Source organism: Notolepis coatsorum (genome assembly GCF_963971535.1).
Source record: "Notolepis coatsorum genome assembly, chromosome: 5".
Taxonomy (NCBI): Eukaryota; Metazoa; Chordata; class Actinopteri; order Aulopiformes; family Paralepididae; genus Notolepis; species Notolepis coatsorum.
The window spans coordinates 9708870-9732830 of record NC_140169.1 but is presented as its reverse complement, the minus strand read 5'-3'; the positions used below and the strand labels follow the sequence as shown (position 1 = coordinate 9732830).

At 48.0% G+C, this 23961-nt stretch overlaps 1 protein-coding gene across 1 annotated transcript in view; it reads left to right on the top strand.

Annotated features, from left to right (window-relative positions):
• The window catches only part of LOC311229259 (alpha-aspartyl dipeptidase), a gene marked incomplete at its 3' end in the record, with an annotated part of 66493 nt that extends 43014 nt beyond the window's left edge, over nt 1-23479 (top strand). Inside the window, exons 2-7 of the mRNA XM_084315326.1 lie at nt 10970-11132; nt 12021-12109; nt 18824-18898; nt 19251-19330; nt 21591-21764; nt 23387-23479. Coding sequence (XP_084171452.1) covers nt 11038-11132; nt 12021-12109; nt 18824-18898; nt 19251-19330; nt 21591-21764; nt 23387-23479 — 606 coding nt within the window. The 5' untranslated portion in view covers nt 10970-11037. The remainder of the gene's footprint in view (nt 1-10969; nt 11133-12020; nt 12110-18823; nt 18899-19250; nt 19331-21590; nt 21765-23386) is intronic.
• Nucleotides 23480-23961: the final 482 nt, after the last annotated feature.

Genomic DNA, 23961 nt, shown 5'->3' with positions numbered 1-23961 from the left:
GGGCAATCTACAAAGTCAGTGGGTCATGATCGTCATCAGGGGAGTCAGGGAGCCTCGGCAACTCTTATCAGCCTCGCCACGGGTCGGGTGTAGGTCCGCCCTTGGACAATAACTTCTGCCGCTCTGACCTTTCCGTCGGCACCAGTGATCACTTTGCTTACGCGGCCGGCCGGCCACATAGCTCGGGGTAGTGACTGGTCTATGATCATAACGACTGTGTCCACTTGTAAGTTGTCTCTGTCCTTTACCCACTTCTGACGGGTTTGGAGAGACGGTAGGTAGTGGAGGAGGAAACTGTTCCAAAACTGGTCAGCCAATATTTGACTGTACCTCCACATTCTTCGGCCGTTCGCTTCTTCAGGTCTGTACACCGTCTGTGGAAGCGCAGGGTCCAGCCGCCCCATCAAGAGAGTGTTGGGGGTGACTGGGTCGACATCTGCTACATCACTTGAGACGTAACCGAGGGGCTTTGAGTTCAATACTCCCTCGATCTCCGTGAGGACTGTCGTGAGGACTTCTTCCGCCACGGTCTGGGCCCCAAGCACGGCGTACAGAGCTGTCTTTATGGAACGTACTTCTCTTTCCCAGGTTCCCCCGAAGTGAGGGGCGTTCGGGGGGTTAAACTGGAATTCGATCTGATAGGGAGCGAGGTGGGTCTTAAGTTCTGGGCCCATGGCCTGGAAGCTCTCTCTCAGCTCTCTTTCTCCGCCTTTGAAGTTTGTCCCGTGATCAGACAACAACGTAGACGGTTTTCCTCTTCGCGCTGTGAATCTCCGGAAGGACATGAGGAATGAATCCGTACTCATGGTCGGAAGGAGTTCTATGTGTACTGCTCGGGTGGTCATGCACTTGAATACAATGCCCCACCTCTTCTCTGTCCCTCTTCCTTTCTTCACGTAGAGCGGGCCGAAGCAGTCCACGCCCGTGGAGTGAAAGGGCTTCTCGCCGAGTCGGAGGCGACAGGGAGGCAGGTCGGCCATCATGGGTATACTGGGCTGTGCTCGCCACTTGCGACAGTCTAGACAGGTCCGCTGGAAGCGACGTACTGCTTCTCTTCCTTGCAGTATCCAATAACGGCGTCGGATCTCAGCGAAGACTCTCTCTGCCCCAGCGTGGTGCACATCCTCGTCGTATTTCTTTATGATGAGCTCAGTGACCTTGTGTCGGCTGTTGAGGACTATAGGATACTTGACGTCATCCGTTAAGTCCGGGGCCCGTCTCAGACGACCACCCACCCTGATGAGGCCATGGGTGTCGCGCTCAGGGGCCAAGTGGAGCAGTCTGCTGTCTGACGGGATTGGCTTTGTTCCCTGCAGGCAGTCTAGCTCATCGGGGAACGAGTCTCTTTGGGCTCGCTGTAGCAGAAGGAGTTCTGCCTCTGCGTAGTTCGATGCGTCAAGGTCTGTAGTGGGGGGGACCTCAGGGTGGTGCCACAGGAATGTTTTTAGCTGCGCACTCTCAAAGGTGAGGCAGTCGTCTATGTTAGGGTCAGTGGGGACTGGGGTGTGCGTCAGTCCACAGAACATAGATTTCTTGATCTCTGCCTCCTCTTGACTAGCCTCCCGTGGGGTGGGGGTAGGCCACTCCTCCTCCGGGAACTTGAGGAACTCAGGACCGTCACTATAGATATTGGGACGTGTGAGGTCGTCTAGGGACATCCCCCGTGTGATGACATCGGCTGGGTTCTGTTTCGTGTCCACGTACCTCCAGCACGCTGATCCTACCAGGTCTTGAATCTCTGTGATTCTGACTCCCACGAAGACCTTGTATCTACAAGAATCGGACTGGATCTATGTGAGTACGGTCATGGAGTCTGACCACAAGATTGTTCTTTGCACCGGGATGGTGAGTTCACGTTGGATTAACGTGGCGAGTTGCGCGCCTACCAGAGCTGCGCAGAGCTCTAGACGCGGGATCGATTGTTGCTTGCGGGGGGCTATATTTGAGCGAGCCAGGATGAAGGCTGTGTGTATTTCTCCTCCCTCCTCTCGGGCCCGCAAGTAAGCCACCAAACCGTAGGCCACTTCCGAGGCGTCACTGAAGACGTGCAGGTCCATCTGGCACGTCTCCAGCCGCACTGTGGGTGGGAAGTAGCTCCGGCGTATGTTCACATTTTGGAGCGAGCTGAGTTCTCTCTCCCACTCTCTCCAGGTGGAAGCTAGGTGGTCGGGTAAGGGGTCGTCCCAGCCCTGTTCCTTGTCCCACAGCTCTCGTACAATCATTTTCGCCCGAGTGGTGTAAGGTAGGATACACCCCAGCGGGTCGTATTGACTTGCGAGTGTTCTGTATACGCTCCGTCTGGTGGTCGGTAGAGGGGTCGACCTTCCCTGCTCCGGGGTCAGGGGTGTGTATTTGTAATGGAGCGAGTCTGTTTTGAAACGCCAGACTAGGCCCAATGTCATTTCCTGTGCTTCACCTGGGGTGGTCGCCATCCAGGTCTCGCTGCTTGCTGCCTTTGTCTCTGGGGAGAGGCTGCGAAGTACTTGAGGGTCACTGCTGGCCCACTGCCGGAGATCAAAGCCGCCTTTGATCAGTGAGGCGCGGAGCTTGAGTAGGAGGGCTTCGGCTTCTTCTGGCGTCGAGACGCTTTGCAGACAGTTGTCCACGTAGAAACTCCTCTCTACACTTTGTCTGACCTCCTCGTCAGCTTCAGGGTCTTCTGTCACATGTTTTTGTAGTGCGAACGTAGCACAGCATGGGCTGCATGTGGTGCTGAAGGGGAGGACCTCCCATTGGTAGATTGGATGGTTGCTCATCGTTGATCCTCTCTCTCCATAGGAACCGCAGCAGGGGCTTGTCCTCCTCCACTAGTCGCACCTGCAGGAACATCCCTTTGATGTCGCCGCTGATGGCCACCTTGTCTTGGCGGAAACGTAGTAGTACGCCGAGGAGAGAGGGGCCGAGTGTCGGGCCGGGCAAGAGTTCTTTATTCAGATTATGTAGTCCGATCTGGTAGCTGCAGTTGAATACAATGCGATCCTTGCCGTTGTGGTGGACCTTGTGGTGGGGCACGTACCAGGATTCCGTCGTCTGGTCGGCTTCTTGAATGTCAATTTTCTTTATGTGTCCCGCTGTGATCAGCTTGTCGATCTCAGCGCGGTACACAGTGGCTTGAGTGGGGTCTTTGGCTAGACGCCGCTCGGTGTTCAGTAGATATCGCTCTGTCGCTTCTTTTGAGGCGTCGAGGGTGGGCATACCCTCTCGCCTCAAGAGTGGAGTTGCGTATCTCATCACTCCGTTGACCTCGACTCTCTTTGTCTTCTGCTCGAGGAGGGCTATGGCATAAGTGTCTTCCTTTGAGCAAACAAGTTTCTTTTCATTCTTAAAGGGCATCGCGTCTAATGTCCATAGCCTCTCGACGTGCTGCAAGAGGGTGGTGTCGTCTTCGTTTATCCTCGTGTAGAGGCAGCGAGGGGCTGTCGGTCGGTTGGAAGACCCGGAGAGGGGGCCTTGTAGTGTCCAACCCAGGCGGGTCTCGACCGCTGCTGGACAGCCTCTGGGCCCGATGTGGACCCGGTCCGTGGGGACGATGAGGTGTGCATGGTCGGATCCTATGAGCAGGGTCGGGGTGGCGTCGTCGATGAGCGGTATAGGTAGTTGACGTAGGTGCACGTATTTCTCCGTCAGCTTTGTGATGGGGTAGGTGTACCGTGACAGGCCTATGTCGTGGCTGGTGAAGGCGTTAGTGATGCTATACTGCTTCTCGGGCTGCTCGACCGCTGCTATCGTGAAGGAGACATTTTCACCCTTTATGGTCTTCAGGTCTCTTCTAATGGTACGGATTGTCATTGTTTCTTCGTTCCCCCGCAGACCCAGCCGGGCTGCGGCGGATGCGAGGAGGAGAGTCTTTTCTGACCCATCATCTAGGATGGCGTAAGTGTCCATGACCTTGTCCTCGTAGCTTAGGAGCACTCGGACCACCTTCAAGAGCACTCGGGAGCTCCCGCTCTTCGCAGGGTCTATGTACATGACGTTCACTCTCGAGCTGCTTGGGGGTACGGGTCTCCTCTTGTTGCTGTCGTGCAGGACCTCCAAGTGGGCGCCGTCGCACTTGCTGCATCTTTTCTTTAGGCGGCACTCAGCTGCCATATGGCTGCGCGCGCAGCGGAAGCAGCGGCGGTTGGCTTTGATCCACTGACTCACCTTGTCAGCGGTCAGCTTCTTGAAGGTGTCACATTGAGACAGCCAATGTTCATTTTCACAGTACTGGCATACAAACTTCCACTTCCCCTTCACGTGGGGGGTGCTGTGGTTCTTGTGCTGCGGCACTGACTCGGCCTGGTGCATAACTGTCACTGACCGGCGGTTATCGTTGGACCTCCGAGGTCCATCTCTTGGGCTAGAGCCACTCCACACGAATGTGTCCAGTCATAGACTGCTAACTTCCCTTGCGAGGAAAGCAGCCAGGTCTAGGAGGGATGGTTCTGGGCCGTTGGGGTCACGGTGGTCTCTCTGCCGCCGAAAACGCTCTTGGCGGGCTGGATGGAGCTTCTCCAGTATCCGCTCCACATTAGAATTTGCATACAGTTCATATCTCCCCTTCTCCTTTTGGGACCCCAGCATCCCCACGAGGGATTGTACCTTGATAGAGAGGTCATCCAGTGCTCTATTGTCTTTGGCTGGGGGGAGGCGGTCGATATCTCGTATTTCTTGGATCACGTAATCCCATATGCGTCCATAACGCTGGTCGAGGGCCACCAGAGCCGCGGAGTATGGGGTGCTTGAGTTGGAATATGCCAGCGCTATGTTATGCGCTCTGGGCACCTTGAGATGCTTGTGGAGGATGGCATATTTGTCCACGACTCGTCGTGGACATCGGACATCATAGTCTCTAAACACATCATAGTCTCTAAACACAGTCTCTAAACACATAATTCCGTGTACTGTGCTCTGTCCTCGCGCGTAAAGTCTGGGAACGTCGGTGTGCCAAGGTAAGATGCCATGGATGGCTGGTTCATTGGTGAGCGTAGGGGAAGAGGCCTCCTGGGCGAGTCTCCCCGTACGGGTGGTCGTGGGTTAGTACTTGGTGGGTACCAGAGGCCGGGTCCCCAGGTGCTGTTCCTCGGTGTTGACTGTACGTCAAACTCACCCTTGAGTTGGGTCGGGGGTTTGTAGTGCAGTGACTCGGGGCTGAAGTCGGGGCTGTACTGGGCCTCCTGGTCCAAAGTATGTTTGTGTTGGTGGGCTTGATATCCCTCCTCTTCCTCCTCTAGGTCCTGGAGTCTCCTAGTTAGTCTCTCGGCGACGTAGGCCGGTTCTTCCCGTTGGCTGGGTCTCGTATGGACCGGTCGGGGAGGGGTCTCGGAGACGTAGGCAGGTTCTTCCTGTTGGCCGGGTCCCGGGTAGCTTTGTCGGGTAGGGGACGGTGCCCTAGACCCTTGTCGTGATGATCTCCGGGAGCTCCGTGCGGAGAGAGGGGGTGTCGCCCTGGCGATCAATTGTTCTATCATCTGTGCCTGCAGCCGGTCGCGCTCTGCTTCGCGCTGCGCATTGGCGGCGTCGCGCTCTGCTTCGCGCTGTGCATTGGCGGCGTCGCGCTGTGCATTGGCGCGGTCTCGTTCGATGTTCTCTTCCGTCTGAAGGCGTCTCTCCTCCAGTCTGATGCGGTCGTACTCACTCCTTTGTTGCGCCTGGAGGAGCTCTCGTTCCGTTGCAGAGTGTTCGCGCTCGCTTAATTGTTGCGCCTGGAGGCGCTCTCGTTCCGCTGCAGAGTGTTCGCGCTCGCTCAATTGTTGCGCCTGGAGGCGCTCTCGTTGTTCGCGCTCGCTCATTTGTTGAGCCTGGAGGCGCTCTCGTTCCACAGCAGTGTGTTCGCGCTCACTTAATTGTTGCGCCCGGAGGCGCTCTCGTTCCGTAGCAGAGTGTTCGCGCTCACTAAGGGCTTGTGCTTGGAGTTGCGCGTGAAGGCGCTCTCGTTCCGTGGCAGAGTGTTCGCGCTCACTAAGCATCTTTGCTTGAAGCCGGTCGCGCTCACCCTGGAGTCGGTCTCTTTCGGTTGAAGCTGTCAGCGTGGCGATCAAGGCTTGCGCCAGTCTCTGGTCCGCCTCGCTGGGGGATGACACTGACGGAGGTGATCGGGTGCTGACAGTGCTTGTTGGAGATCTGTTCTCCTGGAGCGCTCCGGGGTCTATCCCGGTGACGCTGTCTGGAGGTATAGTCACGTCATGTCCCACTTGGTCCCCCCTGTGAGTCAGTTTGGCTTGAACCCACTGGGGTCTCTACTGGCGGGGTCGCCAAGTCGATAGGATTGGGCATGCTTAAACTATCCGATTTATCCGTATTTAACGTCTGTTTAGATAAGCTAGGGGGTAAAACGACAGCGAAGTCCTCCAGATATGGAGGTAGCTGACGTTTGCGCTGCGGGCGTTCTAGCTTAGGGGAGCCGCTTGGAGAGTGTTCACCGCTGGCCATGTCAATATTAATATTATATTAAATATTATACCCTCCGGCTCGAAGGACCAATTGTAACTGAGGGGTTACAAAACCCTGACTGTATTAAAGATTGTGATAGATTAAACCACTGCTAGTTATGTACTTTAATTACTGGCCAGACAGTACATCAAATATAGATGGTGAACACTCACAAGAACACGGCATTGACAAAGAAATAGTATTTGAGGGTATTTTATTATTATGCAACATTAGGTTACAGAATGAGAATTAGGGTTGCGCTTGTATGGCGAAGAATATGCGTAAAGTCAGTCAATAGCATGAGTCACTAAGAATAGCAGGATTCCTACGATGGGTCTAAGTTGACGCCACCTGTCGTATAATAGCAACTATATAAGGCAACGCTGGTACCGCCTGGAGACAATGGGTTCCCTCCGGGGTGTAAGACCTGGAGGGTAGAGGAATGTTCGGATACTCAGTCTGATTCAATGAAGAATAAAGAGACTCCACGTACAGGAGTCGGTCCTTGTAAATCCAACGATCAGCAGCAAAGCAATAATTGTAATCCAAATGCTCGATAGCACTGATGACAGCTAGCCAGCCTCTGTCCATGAGGCCAGCCCGAGTTGTAATCCTCACAAGGTTGAATCCCAAACGACAGTGGAAATCAACGAGGCTCTTCTCCGGGTAACACGTTCCAAATCAATATAATCCAACCAGTAATGGTTCTGCAATCGCCGACGCTGGTTCTCCTGTGCACATGTCCAACGGTTCTCCGACTAGGCCTCCTCGGGTGCGGGCGACGTATTTAGGCCACACACCCTGGCTAAGGTACACTAGCTAAAACACGACGAACCGCTGGGTAATGCTACACATGAACGAACTGTGGTTGCACGATATACAATAAATGAACGACTATTTACTTCACATTAGATTAGGTCGAACTTGACGTTACTGCATTAAACTCTGACACTTTACTATTCTATTTGCACATGTTCTCAACGCACGAGTGCTCAATTTACACGATGAACTACGTTGGCTTGTTTAGATGGACAAGCAGGTGATCTGCTTAGACGAACTGCTGCTGTGCGCACCTTGCGCCGTATATATACTTAAGTGATTATCTAGTCCCAAACCGCAGTCCTTGTCTGGGATCAATACGCTGTCTCCGGGCATGTTCTGACATGCCTGAACTTGTCTTTGAACCTGACGTTGGGGGCTTGCGAGGTGGCGCCTAGGGCGCTGTCCAATAAGGAGAGCGAATATTACTCTGGTTTGAACGCAGGTAAAGGGATATTCCGTGTATATATAAATAATATACAAAGTATATCAAACAATAAAGGTAGATTCTCAGTTTTAATCTGGCCCTTCACAACAATTAGAAATATAAAACAATGATTTTTTTTTAATAAAACCTTACAGAGGTGTTCCATAGACTCACAGGAATTGTGTAAAGTTGCCAAAATAGTGCTAGGAATAGCAATAGCAATGCATGTCCCTTTTAAGCTAAATGCTAGAACTATTAACACTTTGAGTGCCAACGACGAGAAACTCGTTGTTCGCCGTCATGCGTTGAGTGCCAACAACGAGAAATCTCGTCGTTCGCCGCCATGAGTTGAGTGCCAACGACGAGAAATCTTGTTATTTAATTGTTATTGCTTTTATTAGCGATATCCACTAAAGGGCGTTTTCAGCGGAATCTAAATTTTTTTCTATACATTTCCAAAAACGTCAGTTTCTCAAAACGGTATAAAACGGAAATGTACTGATGAAAAAACAATCCGTTTCGTACATGTTGACTGCAAGCAAGTCATTGATAAGCGACAGGCGTATTAGACACATAGCCATAATATAGAATATAGAAATAGCTCCGCGAAAATAATGAAATATTGGAAAATCTGTCTCAAAATGCTGGCATTCAAGCGATAAATCGTGCGCCCCCCCCCCCCCCCCCCCCCCCCCCCCCCCCTGCTGGCACTCCTACTGGCTAAAAATGGCTGAAGTAATGGGTGAATGAATATAAAACCTTTAAATATCAATAAAGGGAGAAAGGTCATTCGGTCTGGTTCTTTGAGTAAAACCCAGTTAACCCTTCGGGTGAACAAGCAACATCCTTTTCAAGTTGGGGACAGTGCACAAGGTCAAATACATACAACTTGACAGTCACGGTGGCCCTAACAAAGGTAAGGCGCTGTCGAAACAATGCCTGTCACATTGGTTGTGCAAGGGCATCGCCCTTTGTTACACCTTGGCTGGACAGGTTCCCCCGCGGGTATCCGAGCACATTCCACTCGTGGTGTGGCAGCCTCTTCTGCCTTGCTCAGAGGGGTCTTGTGGAGGACATTTGCGCTGCAGTGGTCCTCCCTGGGTCCTTTTGTCAGGTTCTATCTGATGGACATGACTGAGAGCTCTGTCTCTCATGTGGTCCTTAGTGCTGGGAACTCATCGTCATCCCGCTGTTATTGTAAATGGCTGGGATGTGTGATGTAGACCAGTGTTTCTCAACTGGTGGGTCGCGACCCAAAAGTGGGTCGCGGGGCCATTTTGAGTGGGTCGCGGATGTGTGTTAAAAAAAAAAAAAAAAAGATTAAAAAAAAAAGTAATTTTTTTTTTCACTACCTATCTTTGTGAAAGTGGCTTCTCAGCTCTGGTCCAGCTGAAGACAAAGCGGGGGAACAGATTGGACATTGAGCACGACCTCAGAGTTGCTTTGTCTACCATCACCCCAGACTTTGAGACTCTTGTCAGGAGCAAACAACATCCCCATTTATCCCATTAGTTCCCTGGGATGTTAAGCTAAGAAGTCTGGTAAGAAGGATATATTATTTATTATTATTATTATTATTATTATTTTATTTCATTGTGTTTTTAGCCCTTAGTTGCACTTTTGTTGCAACCCCAGTTATCCCATTAGTTCCCCCAAACGTAGGTCTGTTATGTTAAGCTAAGAAATCTGATAAGAAGCATATTATTTATTATTATTTTATTTCATTGGGTTTTTAGCCCTAGTTACACTTTTATTGCAATCCCAGTTATCCCATTAGTTCCCCCAAACGTAGGTCTGTTATGTTAAGCTAAGAAATCTGATAAGAAGCATATTATTTATTATTATTTTATTTCATTGGGTTTTTAGCCCTAGTTACACTTTTATTGCAATCCCAGTTATCCCATTAGTTCCCCCAAACTTAGGTCTGTTATGTTAAGCTAAGAAGTCTGCTAAGAAGCATAATTATTTATTATTATTATTTAATTTCATTGGGTTTTTAGCCCTAGTTGCACTTTTGTTGCAACCCCAGTTATCCCATTAGGGGCGACAGTGGCTCAGGAGGTAGAGCAGTCGTCTGGCAATCCGGAGGTTCCCGGTTCGATTCCTGCTCCTCCCAGGCAGCGTGTCGATGTGTCCTTGAGCAAGACACTTAACCCCTAATTGCTCCCGATGAGCAGGTTGGCACCTTGCATGGTTGCCTCCGCCATCGGTGTGTGAATGGGTAAAATGTGAGTAACAAATTGTAAAGCGCTTTGGATAAAAGCGCTATATAAAAAAGCAGCCATTTACCATTAGTTCCCCCAAACTTAGGTCTGTTATGATAAGCTAAGAAATCTGCTAAGAAGCATATTATTTATTATTATTTTATTTCATTGGGTTTTAGCCCTAGTTGCACTTTTGTTGCAAACTCAGTTATCCCATTAGTTCCCCCAAATTTAGGTCTGTTATGTTAAGCTAAGAAATCTGCTAAGAAGCATACATTATTTATTATTCTTTTATTTCATTGGGTTTTTAGCAATAGTTGCACTTTTGTTGCACTTTTTTGTGTTTATTTCATGTTTTGAAAGATTGCGTATTACTGCAAATATTCTTTTTTTACATAAATCATAGTGGTTCAAAATGTTGGGTCGCGACTTAATGACTAAGGAAAATGTTGGGTCCCGAGGCGAGACCAGTTGAGAACCACTGATGTAGACTACGGTTTACTCACATTTTGTGCGTTTTAGTGAGCTGCGCCCTGTTACGCACGGTGTCTGTGGTTCTATCCTTATGCTCCTCGTTAGGATGAGTGTGGGGCTAGGACCCTCCCCGTTTTCGATGGTCTTAAAGAGACCTCAGGGGGTACATTTATCGGGGCTACGCGCTTGCTCATCACCCATTAGTCCAATAGGCGGAGCAAGACGCAAAGCCAGTATGAAATATAACGAAGGTTATTCTATAACCCTAGTTATATGATTACTGGCAAAGCATCTTGCTTTTTCGGCCGTGATGACCCCAGCCCGTTTTTCGCGTGAAATTTGGGCTCGGAAGGGTGAGCATGGCCACTACACCTGGTTATATACTACGGAAGTGGGCGTGGCTAGGTAGATGTAAGGTGCATGACAAGTTCTTTCAGCGTGCGCAATAGGCGCGTGCATAGTCCAATAGGCGGAGCAAGGCGCTCTGCCAGTAATCATATAACTAGGGTTATAGAATAACCTTCGTTATCAGTTGTGAAAGATGTCGTTAACTTCACCAATACGCTATGATTTATAGACTTTAAACAGCTCTGTCAGCGAATTGACTCACTTTGAACCTTGACCTCTGTTCCAGGCTTCCAGCTGTCAAAAACAGAAGTGAGATCTTGGACAGAGTGGTTCCGTCTTGTCTTTGCAGCAAACATGAAGAGAAGATTGTTGCTGGTGTCCAACTCCACCCTCCATGGCGGTGGCTACCTGGAACACTGTCAACAGCCCATCAAAGACTTCTTCGGAAAGTAAGATTTAAGTTAGTTTGTTATATTATTCTCTAGCATCATACTCTGTGACACAGACTGTTTATTCTCTGTTTTCTATATTCTTGTGATTAACTATTCTACCACGATTCAAATAAATGTAGGTTGTAGTCTAGTTTAAAACGTTTTCTATGTCTCCCAAGAGCTAGATTTGATTAAGTATTTACATTTACATTTAGTCATTATTAGCTGACGCTTTTATCCAAAGCGACTTACAAGTTCTGTACGACAAGACAGCAGGAAGGGCACAACTCTATCAGCTGAGTAACAATGTTCATCAAGGTGTTGAGTAGTACAGTGTGTAGGTTAGTTTATTAGGACAAGTGCATGACAGTAAGGTTAGTTAGGGTCAGATATGATCTTTTTATGTTTATTTTTATTTTTGTAATAAAAAAAAAATCAGATAATGGTTGAAGAAGTGCGTCTTTAGTCGACGGCGAAAGATTGGACGGGTTTCGGCTGTCCTAACTGGGGTGGATAGTTCATTCCACCATTGTGGGTCAAGGACTGAGAATAGGCGACTTCTCTTTGATGACCCTCCCGGAGCTCGGATAGGAGTAGGTCTGAGGCGGCCAGAAGATGCAGAGCGTAGGGGTCTAGAGGAAGTATTGTTGCAACCACACTAAGCAGAACCTGTGTGAAAGCCATGTTATCCTATTCTATTCTATTTATTTTCTATTATATTCTGTTCTATTCTTTCATTCTATTTTCTATTCTATGTTATTATTTTCTGTTCTGTTCCATACCATGCTATTCTATTCTGTTCTATGTTATTCTATTCTATGTTATGATTTTCAATTCTGTGTTATTCAATTCTATGTTATTATTTTTCTGTGCTATTCTACAGAACCGCTGTGCTGTGTGTTTCAGACATGTGAAGCGGGTGTTGTTTGTCCCTTATGCTCTTCATGACCGAGAGTCCTACGCCAAGACGGCCAGAGACAAGTTTCACTCTCTGGGTAAGAGCAGGTCTGCAGACTAGTTTAACTCTCTGGGTAGGAGCAGGTCTGCAGACTAGTTTCACTCTCTGGGTAAGAGCAGGTCTGCAGACTAGTTTAACTCTCTGGGTAGGAGCAGGTCTGCAGACTAGTTTAACTCTCTGGGTAGGAGCAGGTCTGCAGACTAGTTTAACTCTCTGGGTAGGAGCAGGTCTCTAGACTAGTTTAACTCTCTGGGTAGGAGCAGGTCTCTAGACTAGTTTAACTCTCTGGGTAAGAGCAGGTCTCTAGACTAGTTTAACTCTCTGGGTAGGAGCAGGTCTGCAGACTAGTTTAACTCTCTGGGTAGGAGCAGGTCTCTAGACTAGTTTAACTCTCTGGGTAGGAGCAGGTCTCTAGACTAGTTTAACTCTCTGGGTAAGAGCAGGTCTGCAGACTAGTTTAACTATCTGGGTAGGAGCAGGTCTGCAGACTAGTTTAACTCTCTGGGTAGGAGCAGGTCTGCAGACTAGTTTAACTCTCTGGGTAAGAGGAGGTCTGCAGACTAGTTTAACTCTCTGGGTAAGAGCAAGTCTGCAGACTAGTTTAACTATCTGGGTAGGAGCAGGTCTACAGACTAGTTTAACTCTCTGGGTAAGAGCAGGTCTGCAGACTAGTTTAACTCTCTGGGTAGGAGCAGGTCTGCAGACTAGTTTAACTCTCTGGGTAAGAGCAGGTCTGCAGACTAGTTTAACTCTCTGGGTAAGAGGAGGTCTGCAGACTAGTTTAACTCTCTGGGTAGGAGCAGGTCTGCAGACTAGTTTAACTCTCTGGGTAAGAGCAGGTCTGCAGACTAGTTTAACTCTCTGGGTAAGAGCAGGTCTGCAAACTAGTTTAACTCTCTGGGTAAGAGCAGGTCTGCAGACTAGTTTAACTCTCTGGGTAAGAGCAGGTCTGCAGACTAGTTTAACTCTCTGGGTAGGAGCAGGTCTGCAGACTAGTTTAACTCTCTGAGTAAGAGCAGGTCTGCACACTAGTTTAACTCTCGGGGTAGGAGCAGGTCTGCAGACTAGTTTAACTCTCTGGGTAGGAGCAGGTCTGCAGACTAGTTTAACTCTCTGGGTAGGAGCAGGTCTCTAGACTAGTTTAACTCTCTGGGTAGGAGCAGGTCTGCAGACTAGTTTAACTCTCTGGGTAAGAGCAGGTCTGCAGACTAGTTTAACTCTCTGGGTAAGAGCAGGTCTGCAGACTAGTTTAACTCTCTGGGTAAGAGCAGGTCTGCAGACTAGTTTAACTCTCTGGGTAAGAGCAGGTCTGCAGACTAGTTTAACTCTCTGGGTAGGAGCAGGTCTGCAGACTAGTTTAACTCTCTGAGTAAGAGCAGGTCTGCACACTAGTTTAACTCTCGGGGTAGGAGCAGGTCTGCAGACTAGTTTAACTCTCTGGGTAGGAGCAGGTCTGCAGACTAGTTTAACTCTCTGGGTAGGAGCAGGTCTCTAGACTAGTTTAACTCTCTGGGTAGGAGCAGGTCTGCAGACTAGTTTAACTATCTGGGTAGGAGCAGGTCTGCAGACTAGTTTAACTCTCTGAGTAAGAGCAGGTCTGCACACTAGTTTAACTCTCGGGGTAGGAGCAGGTCTGCAGACTAGTTTAACTCTCTGGGTAGGAGCAGGTCTGCAGACTAGTTTAACTCTCTGGGTAGGAGCAGGTCTCTAGACTAGTTTAACTCTCTGGGTAGGAGCAGGTCTGCAGACTAGTTTAACTCTCTGGGTAGGAGCAGGTCTGCAGACTAGTTTAACTCTCTGGGTAAGAGCAGGTCTGCAGACTAGTTTAACTCTCTGGGTAGGAGCAGGTCTGCAGACTAGTTTAACTCTCTGGGTAAGAGCAGGTCTGCTGACTAGTTTAACTCTCTGGGTAAGAGCAGGTCTCTAGACTAGTTTAACTCTCTGGGTAAGAGGAGGTCTGCAGACTAGTTTAACTCTCTGGGTAGGAGCAGGTCTGCAGACTAGTTTAACTCTCTGGGTAGGAGCAGGTCTCTAGACTAGTTTAACTCTCTGGGTAGGAGCAGGTCTCTAGACTAGTTTAACTCTCTGGGTAAGAGCAGGTCTGCAGACTAGTTTAACTCTCTGGGTAGGAGCAGGTCTGCAGACTAGTTTCACTCTCTGGGTAAGAGCAGGTCTGCAGACTAGTTTAACTCTCTGGGTAGGAGCAGGTCTGCAGACTAGTTTAACTCTCTGGGTAGGAGCAGGTCTGCAGACTAGTTTAACTCTCTGGGTAGGAGCAGGTCTCTAGACTAGTTTAACTCTCTGGGTAGGAGCAGGTCTCTAGACTAGTTTAACTCTCTGGGTAAGAGCAGGTCTCTAGACTAGTTTAACTCTCTGGGTAGGAGCAGGTCTGAAGACTAGTTTAACTCTCTGGGTAGGAGCAGGTCTCTAGACTAGTTTAACTCTCTGGGTAGGAGCAGGTCTCTAGACTAGTTTAACTCTCTGGGTAAGAGCAGGTCTGCAGACTAGTTTAACTATCTGGGTAGGAGCAGGTCTGCAGACTAGTTTAACTCTCTGGGTAGGAGCAGGTCTGCAGACTAGTTTAACTCTCTGGGTAAGAGGAGGTCTGCAGACTAGTTTAACTCTCTGGGTAAGAGCAAGTCTGCAGACTAGTTTAACTCTCTGGGTAGGAGCAGGTCTACAGACTAGTTTAACTCTCTGGGTAAGAGCAGGTCTGCAGACTAGTTTAACTCTCTGGGTAGGAGCAGGTCTGCAGACTAGTTTAACTCTCTGGGTAGGAGCAGGTCTGCAGACTAGTTTAACTCTCTGGGTAAGAGCAGGTCTGCAGACTAGTTTAACTCTCTGGGTAAGAGCAGGTCTGCAGACTAGTTTAACTCTCTGGGTAAGAGCAGGTCTACAGACTAGTTTAACTCTCTGGGTAAGAGGAGGTCTGCAGACTAGTTTAACTCTCTGGGTAGGAGCAGGTCTGCAGACTAGTTTAACTCTCTGGGTAAGAGCAGGTCTGCAGACTAGTTTAACTCTCTGGGTAAGAGCAGGTCTGCAAACTAGTTTAACTCTCTGGGTAAGAGCAGGTCTGCATACTAGTTTAACTCTCTGGGTAAGAGCAGGTCTGCAGACTAGTTTAACTCTCTGGGTAGGAGCATGTCTGCAGACTAGTTTAACTCTCTGGGTAAGAGCAGGTCTGCAGACTAGTTTAACTCTCTGGGTAGGAGCAGGTCAGCAGACTAGTTTAACTCTCTGGGTAGGAGCAGGTCTGCAGACTAGTTTAACTCTCTGGGTAGGAGCAGGTCTGCAGACTAGTTTAACTCTCTGGGTAAGAGCAGGTCTGCAGACTAGTTTAACTCTCTGGGTAGGAGCAGGTCTGCAGACTAGTTTAACTCTCTGGGTAAGAGGAGGTCTGCAGACTAGTTTAACTCTCTGGGTAAGAGCAGGTCTGCAGACTAGTTTAACTCTCTGGGTAGGAGCAGGTCTGCAGACTAGTTTAACTCTCTGGGTAGGAGCAGGTCTGCAGACTAGTTTAACTCTCTGGGTAGGAGCAGGTCTGCAGACTAGTTTAACTCTCTGGGTAAGAGCAGGTCTGCAGACTAGTTTAACTCTCTGGGTAAGAGCAGGTCTGCAGACTAGTTTAACTCTCTGGGTAAGAGCAGGTCTGCAGACTAGTTTAACTCTCTGGGTAGGAGTAGGTCTGTAGACTAGTTTAACTCTGGGTAAGAGGAGGTCTGCAGACTAGTTTAACTATCTGGGTAGGAGCAGGTCTGCAGACTAGTTTAACTCTCTGGGTAGGAGCAGGTCTGCAGACTAGTTTAACTCTCTGGGTAAGAGGAGGTCTCTAGACTAGTTTAACTCTCTGGGTAAGAGCAGGTCTGCAAACTAGTTTAACTCTCTGGGTAAGAGCAGGTCTGCAGACTAGTTTAACTCTCTGGGTAGGAGCAGGTCTGCAGACTAGTTTAACTCTGGGTAGGAGCAGGTCTGCAGACTAGTTTAACTCTCTGGGTAGGAGCAGGTCTCTAGACTAGTTTAACTCTCTGGGTAGGAGCAGGTCTCTAGACTAGTTTAACTCTCTGGGTAAGAGCAGGTCTCTAGACTAGTTTAACTCTCTGGGTAGGAGCAGGTCTGAAGACTAGTTTAACTCTCTGGGTAGGAGCAGGTCTCTAGACTAGTTTAACTCTCTGGGTAAGAGCAGGTCTGCAGACTAGTTTAACTATCTGGGTAGGAGCAGGTCTGCAGACTAGTTTAACTCTCTGGGTAGGAGCAGGTCTGCAGACTAGTTTAACTCTCTGGGTAAGAGGAGGTTTGCAGACTAGTTTAACTCTCTGGGTAAGAGCAGGTCTGCAGACTAGTTTAACTCTCTGGGTAGGAGCAGGTCTCTAGACTAGTTTAACTCTCTGGGTAGGAGCAGGTCTACAGACTAGTTTAACTCTCTGGGTAAGAGCAGGTCTGCAGCCTAGTTTAACTCTCTGGGTAGGAGCAAGTCTGCAGACTAGTTTAACTCTCTGGGTAGGAGCAGGTCTACAGACTAGTTTAACTCTCTGGGTAAGAGCAGGTCTGCAGACTAGTTTAACTCTCTGGGTAAGAGCAGGTCTGCAGACTAGTTTAACTCTCTGGGTAGGAGCAGGTCTGCAGACTAGTTTAACTCTCTGGGTAGGAGCAGGTCTGCAGACTAGTTTAACTCTCTGGGTAAGAGAAGGTCTGCAGACTAGTTTAACTCTCTGGGTAAGAGCAGGTCTGCAGACTAGTTTAACTCTCTGGGTAAGAGCAGGTCTGCAGACTAGTTTAACTCTCTGGGTAAGAGCAGGTCTGCAGACTAGTTTAACTCTCTGGGTAGGAGCAGGTCTGCAGACTAGTTTAACTCTCTGGGTAAGAGCAGGTCTGCAGACTAGTTTAACTCTCTGGGTAGGAGCAGGTCTACAGACTAGTTTAACTCTCTGGGTAAGAGGAGGTCTGCAGACTAGTTTAACTCTCTGGGTAGGAGCAGGTCTGCAGACTAGTTTAACTCTCTGGGTAAGAGCAGGTCTGCAGACTAGTTTAACTCTCTGGGTAAGAGCAGGTCTCTAGACTAGTTTAACTCTCTGGGTAGGAGCAGGTCTGCAGACTAGTTTAACTCTCTGGGTAAGAGCAGGTCTGCAGACTCGTTTAACTCTCTGGGTAAGAGCAGGTCTGCAGACTAGTTTAACTCTCTGGGTAAGAGCAGGTCTGCAGACTAGTTTAACTCTCTGGGTAAGAGCAGGTCTGCAGACTAGTTTAACTCTCTGGGTAAGAGCAGGTCTGCAGACTAGTTTAACTCTCTGGGTAGGAGCAGGTCTGCAGACTAGTTTAACTCTGGGTAAGAGCAGGTCTGCAGACTAGTCTCTCTGGGTAAGAGCAGGTCTGCAAACTAGTTTAACTCTTTGGGTAAGAGCAGGTCTGCAGACTAGTTTAACTCTCTGGGTAAGAGCAGGTCTGCAGACTAGTTTAACTCTCTGGGTAGGAGCATGTCTGCAGACTAGTTTAACTCTCTGGGTAAGAGCAGGTCTGCAGACTAGTTTAACTCTCTGGGTAGGAGCAGGTCTGCAGACTAGTTTAACTCTCTGGGTAGGAGCAGGTCTGCAGACTAGTTTAACTCTCTGGGTAAGAGCAGGTCTGCAGACTAGTTTAACTCTCTGGGTAGGAGCAGGTCTGCAGACTAGTTTAACTCTCTGGGTAGGAGCAGGTCTGCAGACTAGTTTAACTCTCTGGGTAGGAGCAGGTCTGCAGACTAGTTTAACTCTCTGGGTAAGAGCAGGTCTGCAGACTAGTTTAACTCTCTGGGTAAGAGCAGGTCTGCAGACTAGTTTAACTCTCTGGGTAAGAGCAGGTCTGCAGACTAGTTTAACTCTCTGGGTAAGAGTAGGTCTGCAGACTAGTTTAACTCTGGGTAAGAGGAGGTCTGCAGACTAGTTTAACTCTCTGGGTAGGAGCAGGTCTGCAGACTAGTTTAACTCTCTGGGTAAGAGCAGGTCTGCAGACTAGTTTAACTCTCTGGGTAAGAGTAGGTCTGCAGACTAGTTTAACTCTGGGTAAGAGGAGGTCTGCAGACTAGTTTAACTCTCTGGGTAGGAGCAGGTCTGCAGACTAGTTTAACTCTGGGTAAGAGGAGGTCTGCAGACTAGTTTAACTCTCTGGGTAAGAGCAGGTCTGCAGACTAGTTTAACTCTCTGGGTAGGAGCAGGTCAGCAGACTAGTTTAACTCTCTGGGTAGGAGCAGGTCTCTAGACTAGTTTAACTCTCTGGGTAAGAGCAGGTCTGCAGACTAGTTTAACTCTCTGGGTAAGAGCAGGTCAGCAGACTAGTTTAACTCTCTGGGTAAGAGCAGGTCTGCAGACTAGTTTAACTCTCTGGGTAGGAGCAGGTCTGCAGACTAGTTTAACTCTCTGGGTAGGAGCAGGTCTGCAGACTAGTTTAACTCTCTGGGTAGGAGCAGGTCTGCAGACTAGTTTAACTCTCTGGGTAGGAGCAGGTCTGCAGACTAGTTTAACTCTCTTTGTTGATCCAGACATGGGAGGCGTGTGTGTGTGTGTGTGTGTGTGTGTGTGTGTGTGTGTGTGTGTGTGTGTGTGTGTGTGTGTGTGTGTGTGTGTGTGTGTGTGTGTGTGTGTGTGTGTGTGTGTGTGTGTGTGTGTGTGTGTGTGTGTGTGTGTGTGTGTGTGTGTGTGTGTGTGTGTGTGTGTGTGTGTGTGTGTGTGTGTGTGTGTGTGTGTGTGTGTGTGTGTGTGTGTGTGTGTGTTTTTTGCAGGCTATGAGCTGGATAGCATCCATGAGTCTTCAGACCCGGTAGATGCGGTCCGGAAGGCCCAGGCCATCTTTATAGGTGAGAGGACCTTAAAGGAACATTACGCCAACATTATAGGAAATGTGCTCACCATCTTTTCAGAGTCAGACGAGAAGATGGATACCAATTTCCTCTCTGGAGAGGACGGTACACGTATTTCCCATAATGTTGGTGTGTTCCTTTAATAGTTAGGGTGGGTTTAATGTAGGGGACACATTCCTGGTTTATGTGAAAATGTACTTTGGCAAATTAAAATCATTTGATTGGTCAGGACTCCCTGGAAGAAGAGATCTTGTATCTCAATGGGACATTCCTGGATAAATAAAGGATACATAAAAAATAAAATTGTATTGTAAAACAGGGTTGGTGGTGTTTTGTGTTCATCATCCAGGAGGAGGGAACACCTTCCGTCTTCTCAAGAGTCTCTACGACAACAAGGTGGTGACAGAGATCAGGAAGAGAGTCCTGGAGGTGACGCACACACACACACACACACACACACACACACACACACACACACACACACACACACACACACACACACACACACACACACACACACACTGTTGTGTATTGTGTTTTATCGCTGGTTGGTTCTTCTGAGCACAATGACGTTTCCCCTCAGAGATAATAACATTCGTATCTTATCTTAACCTGAATAACTGTCTCTCTGTCTCTTCTACTCTCTCTGTCTCCTATTCTGTCTCTCTCTCATCTCTATTACTCTCTGTCTCTTCTACTCTCTCTGTCTCCTATTCTGTCTCTCTCTCATCTCTATTACTCTCTGTCTCTTCTACTCTCTCTGTCTCCTATTCTGTCTCTCTCTCATCTCTATTACTCTCTGTCTCTTCTACTCTCTCTGTCTCCTATTCTGTCTCTCTCTCATCTCTATTACTCTCTGTCTCTTCTACTCTCTCTGTCTCCTATTCTGTCTCTCTCTCATCTCTATTACTCTCTGTCTCTTCTACTCTCTCTGTCTCCTATTCTGTCTCTCTCTCATCTCTATTACTCTCTGTCTCTTCTACTCTCTCTGTCTCCTATTCTGTCTCTCTCTCATCTCTATTACTCTCTGTCTCTTCTACTCTCTCTGTCTCCTATTCTGTCTCTCTCTCATCTCTATTACTCTCTGTCTCTTCTACTCTCTCTGTCTCCTATTCTGTCTCTCTCATCTCTATTACTCTCTATCTCTTTTACTCTCTTCCCCTCTCTCCTACACTTTCTCTCTGACTTTTCTTCCCTCTCTCTCCTATTCTGTGTCTCTCCGTCTCCTACTCTTTCTGTCTCTTCTATTCTCTCCTACTATCTCTCTCTCTCTCTCTCTCTCTCTCTCTCTCTCTCTCTCTCTCTCTCTCTCTCTCGCTATTCTCTCTCTCTCTCTCTCTCTCTCTCTCTCTCTCTCTCTCTCTCTCTCTCTCTCTCTCTCTTCTCTCTCTCTCTCTCTCTCTCTCTCGCGCGCTATTGTCTGCATGTCTCTCTCTATTATCTGCCTGTTTCTCTCTGTCTCTCTCTCTATTGCCTACCTGTCTCTCTCTTTTGCTCCCCCCCTCTCCTACTCTGTCTCCTATTCTGTGTCTCTCCATCTCCCATACTCTCTTTCTGTCTCTTCTATTCTCTATTCTCTCCTACTCTCTGTCTCTCTCTCGTGCGCTGTTGTCTGCCTGTCTCTCTCTTATCTTGTTTCTCTCTGTCTCTCTCTATTGTCTGCCTGTTTTTCTCTCTCTCTCCTATTCTGTGTCTCCTACTCTCTCCCATTGTCTTTCTCTTTCTCTCTCTCTATTGTCTGCCTGTCTCTCTCTATTGTCTGCCTGTCTCTCTCTATTGTCTGCCTGTTTCTCTCTCCTATTCTGTGTCTCCTACTCTCTATTCTATCCTACTCTCTCCATTGTCTTTCTCTTTCTTTCTCGCTCTCTATTGTCTGCCTGTCTCTCTCTCTCTATTGTCTGCCTGTCTCTCTCTATTGTCTGCCTGTTTCTCTCTATTGTCTGCCTGTCTCTCTCTCTCTCTATTGTCTGCCTGTCTCTCTCTATTGTCTGCCTGTCTCTCTCTCTCTCTCTATTGTCTGCCTGTCTCTCTCTATTGTCTGCCTGTCTCTCCCTCTCTCTATTGTCTGCCTGTCTCTCTCTCTCTCTATTGTCTGCCTGTCTCTCTCTCTCTATTGTCTGCCTGTCTCTCTCTATTGTCTGCCTGTTTCTCTCTATTGTCTGCCTGTCTCTCTCTCTCTCTATTGTCTGCCTGTCTCTCTCTATTGTCTGCCTGTCTCTCTCTCTCTCTCTATTGTCTGCCTGTCTCTCTCTATTGTCTGCCTGTCTCTCCCTCTCTCTATTGTCTGCCTGTCTCTCTCTATTGTCTGCCTGTTTCTCTCTATTGTCTGCCTGTCTCCTCTCTCTCTCTATTGTCTGCCTGTCTCTCTCTATTGTCTGCCTGTCTCTCTCTCTCTCCTATTCTGTGTCTCCTACTCTCTATTCTATCCTACTCGCTCCATTGTCTTTCTCTTTCTCTCTCTCTCTCTATTGTCTGCCTGTCTCTCTATTGTCTGCCTGATTCTCTCTGTCTCTCTCTCTATTGTCTGCCTGCTCTCTCTATCCTCTCTCTCTCTCTCTCTCTCTCTCTCTCTCTCTCTCTCTCTCTCTCCTCTCTCTCTCTCTCTCTCTCTCTCTCTCTCTCTCTCTCTCTCTCTCTCTCTCTCTCTCTCTCTCTCTCTCTCTCTCTCTCTCTCTCTCTCTCTCTCTAGGATGGTATCCCCTACATGGGTTCCAGTGCAGGGACCAATGTGTCCACCGTCAGTATAAACACCACCAACGACATGCCTATAGTCTTCCCTCCCTCCTTCTGCGCCCTGGGCCTGGTGCCTTTCAACATCAACCCCCACTTCCTGGACACTGACCCAAACAGCCGACACATGGGGGTCAGTCGCATTTTGATTGATTGAAACCTTTTATTTATTCTCAAAAAAGGAACATTCCTTTACATACGATAATTTGCAATGCCGTCAAGATCACAAATACAAACAGTTCAGAATACATATAAAAGGGATACCTACATTTGCATAAATAGGATAAAAACACAGATGAAAAGAGAAAAAAACTAGAGATCACATTAACATGGGTCAAAGGTGACCCGAGTCAGTGAGTTTGTATTTTCTATATCTTTGCAATAGTTTCAAGTTTCAAGTTTCTTTATTAGTTGTCATACAGAAGTACAGAATACTTTTATATAAAATGCTTCTTTCTATTTTGCTCCAGAGATTGTGCTAGATAAAAATAGATAAGTATAAAATAAGTATAGTAAGTAAGTATAAAATAAATGAATTCCATGATCCAGTATTCCAGGTATTCCTCAATTAACTTGTTTTTGATCATCCCAAATCCTTATTAAAATGTTCCTTCCTTCCTTTTTTAATACAAATATTTTTGTATCACTACCCTTCTAATGCACAACATGGGTCAAAAAGGACCCGTATACATTTTCAATGTTATTTCATCCATGACTGAGTGTTTTTTTCTATATCTTTTGAAATAATTTTTTTTCATTTAATATTCCAAGTATTCATTAAATATGTTGTTTTTGATTACCACAAAAATCAACATTTTACATTTTGTCATTTAGCTGATGCTTTTATCCAAAGCGACTTACAAGTTCTGTACGACAAGTCAGCAGGAAGGGTACAACTCTATCAGCTGAGTAACAATGTTCAAACTGCTGAAACTTGGGTCCTGCAGTGTTGAGTGCATAGTAGTAGAGACATATTAGTATAGTAGGAATAGTGCATGATAGTACAAGACAGTAAGAAGGTAATTTTTCATTCAGATATTGATTGAAGAAGTGTGTTTTTAGTCAACGGCGAAAGATTGTCCTAACTGTGGTGAGAAGTTTGTTCCACCATTGTGGAGCGAGGTCCGAGAATAGGCGGCTTCTCTTTGATGACCCTCCCGGAGCTCAGATAGGAGTGGGTCTGAGACGGCCAGAATATGTAGAGCGGAGGGGTCTTGAGGGTGTGTAGTTAGAGACCACTGACAGGAGGTAGGTGGGAGCCGTTCCCAATATGCCGGGTCGAGAACCTTGAAGCGGATTCGTGCGGCGATGGGGAGCCAGTGCAGGTCCCTAAGAAGTGGGGTAACATGGGCTGACTTTGGTAGGTTATAGATCAGACAGGTGGCTGCGTTCTGAATGAGTTGAAGAGGCTTGGTGGCGGTGGTCAGTAGACCAGCAAGCAGTGCATTACAGTAGTCGAGGCGAGACATGACTGTTGATTGGACAAGGAGTTGAGTGGCTTCTTTTGTCAGAAAGGGGCGGATCCTTCTGACATTGCTCAGGAGAAATCTGCAGGTTCTGGTCGTTGCGGTGATATGAGTGGAGAAGTTCAGCCGATCGCCAAGGACTATACCAAGGTTCTTGGCGGTCGGGGACGAGGCCACGGCTAAATTTTCCACTGTGATGGAAAGGTCAGTCAGTGGGAAGGATTTGGCCAGCAGGTGAAGCAATTCTGTTTTGATTAGATTCCGTTTGAGGTGGTTGGTCGTCATCCAGGTGGAAATGTCGGACAGACGGGCCGAGATTCGCTCAGAGATATGGATATCTGAGGGAGGAGAGGAAGAGTTGAGTATCATCGGCATACTGTAGCAATGATAGAGAAGGTATGAGACGTGATAATGTTACCCAGAGATTTGGTGTAGAGGGAGAAGAGCAGGGGTCCAAGGAACGAGCCCTGGGGGACACCCATCCGAAGGGGGTGGGGGGCTGACAGGGTCCCTCTCCATGACACTTGGTAGGAGCGGTCGTCGAGGTAGGATGTCAGCCATGCCAGCGCAGAGCCAGCCACTCCCATTCCTGCGAGGGATGCGAGGAGGATCTGATGGTTGCCTGTGTCAAAGGCTGCCGACGGGTCCAGGAAAATCAGGACAGAGGAGAGGCCCTTTGCTTTTGCTAAGTGAAGAGCCTCTGTGAGGGCCGTCTCTGTGGAGTGACCAGTCCTGAAGCCTGACTGATTAGGGTCTAGGACAGGGGTCGGCAATTAAGTTTGGCTTCTTGCCAAACTTTTTCCAAGCCATTATATGGATAATTTAATAAATTGATAGTGACATTTTTTTAACTGACAGAACTAG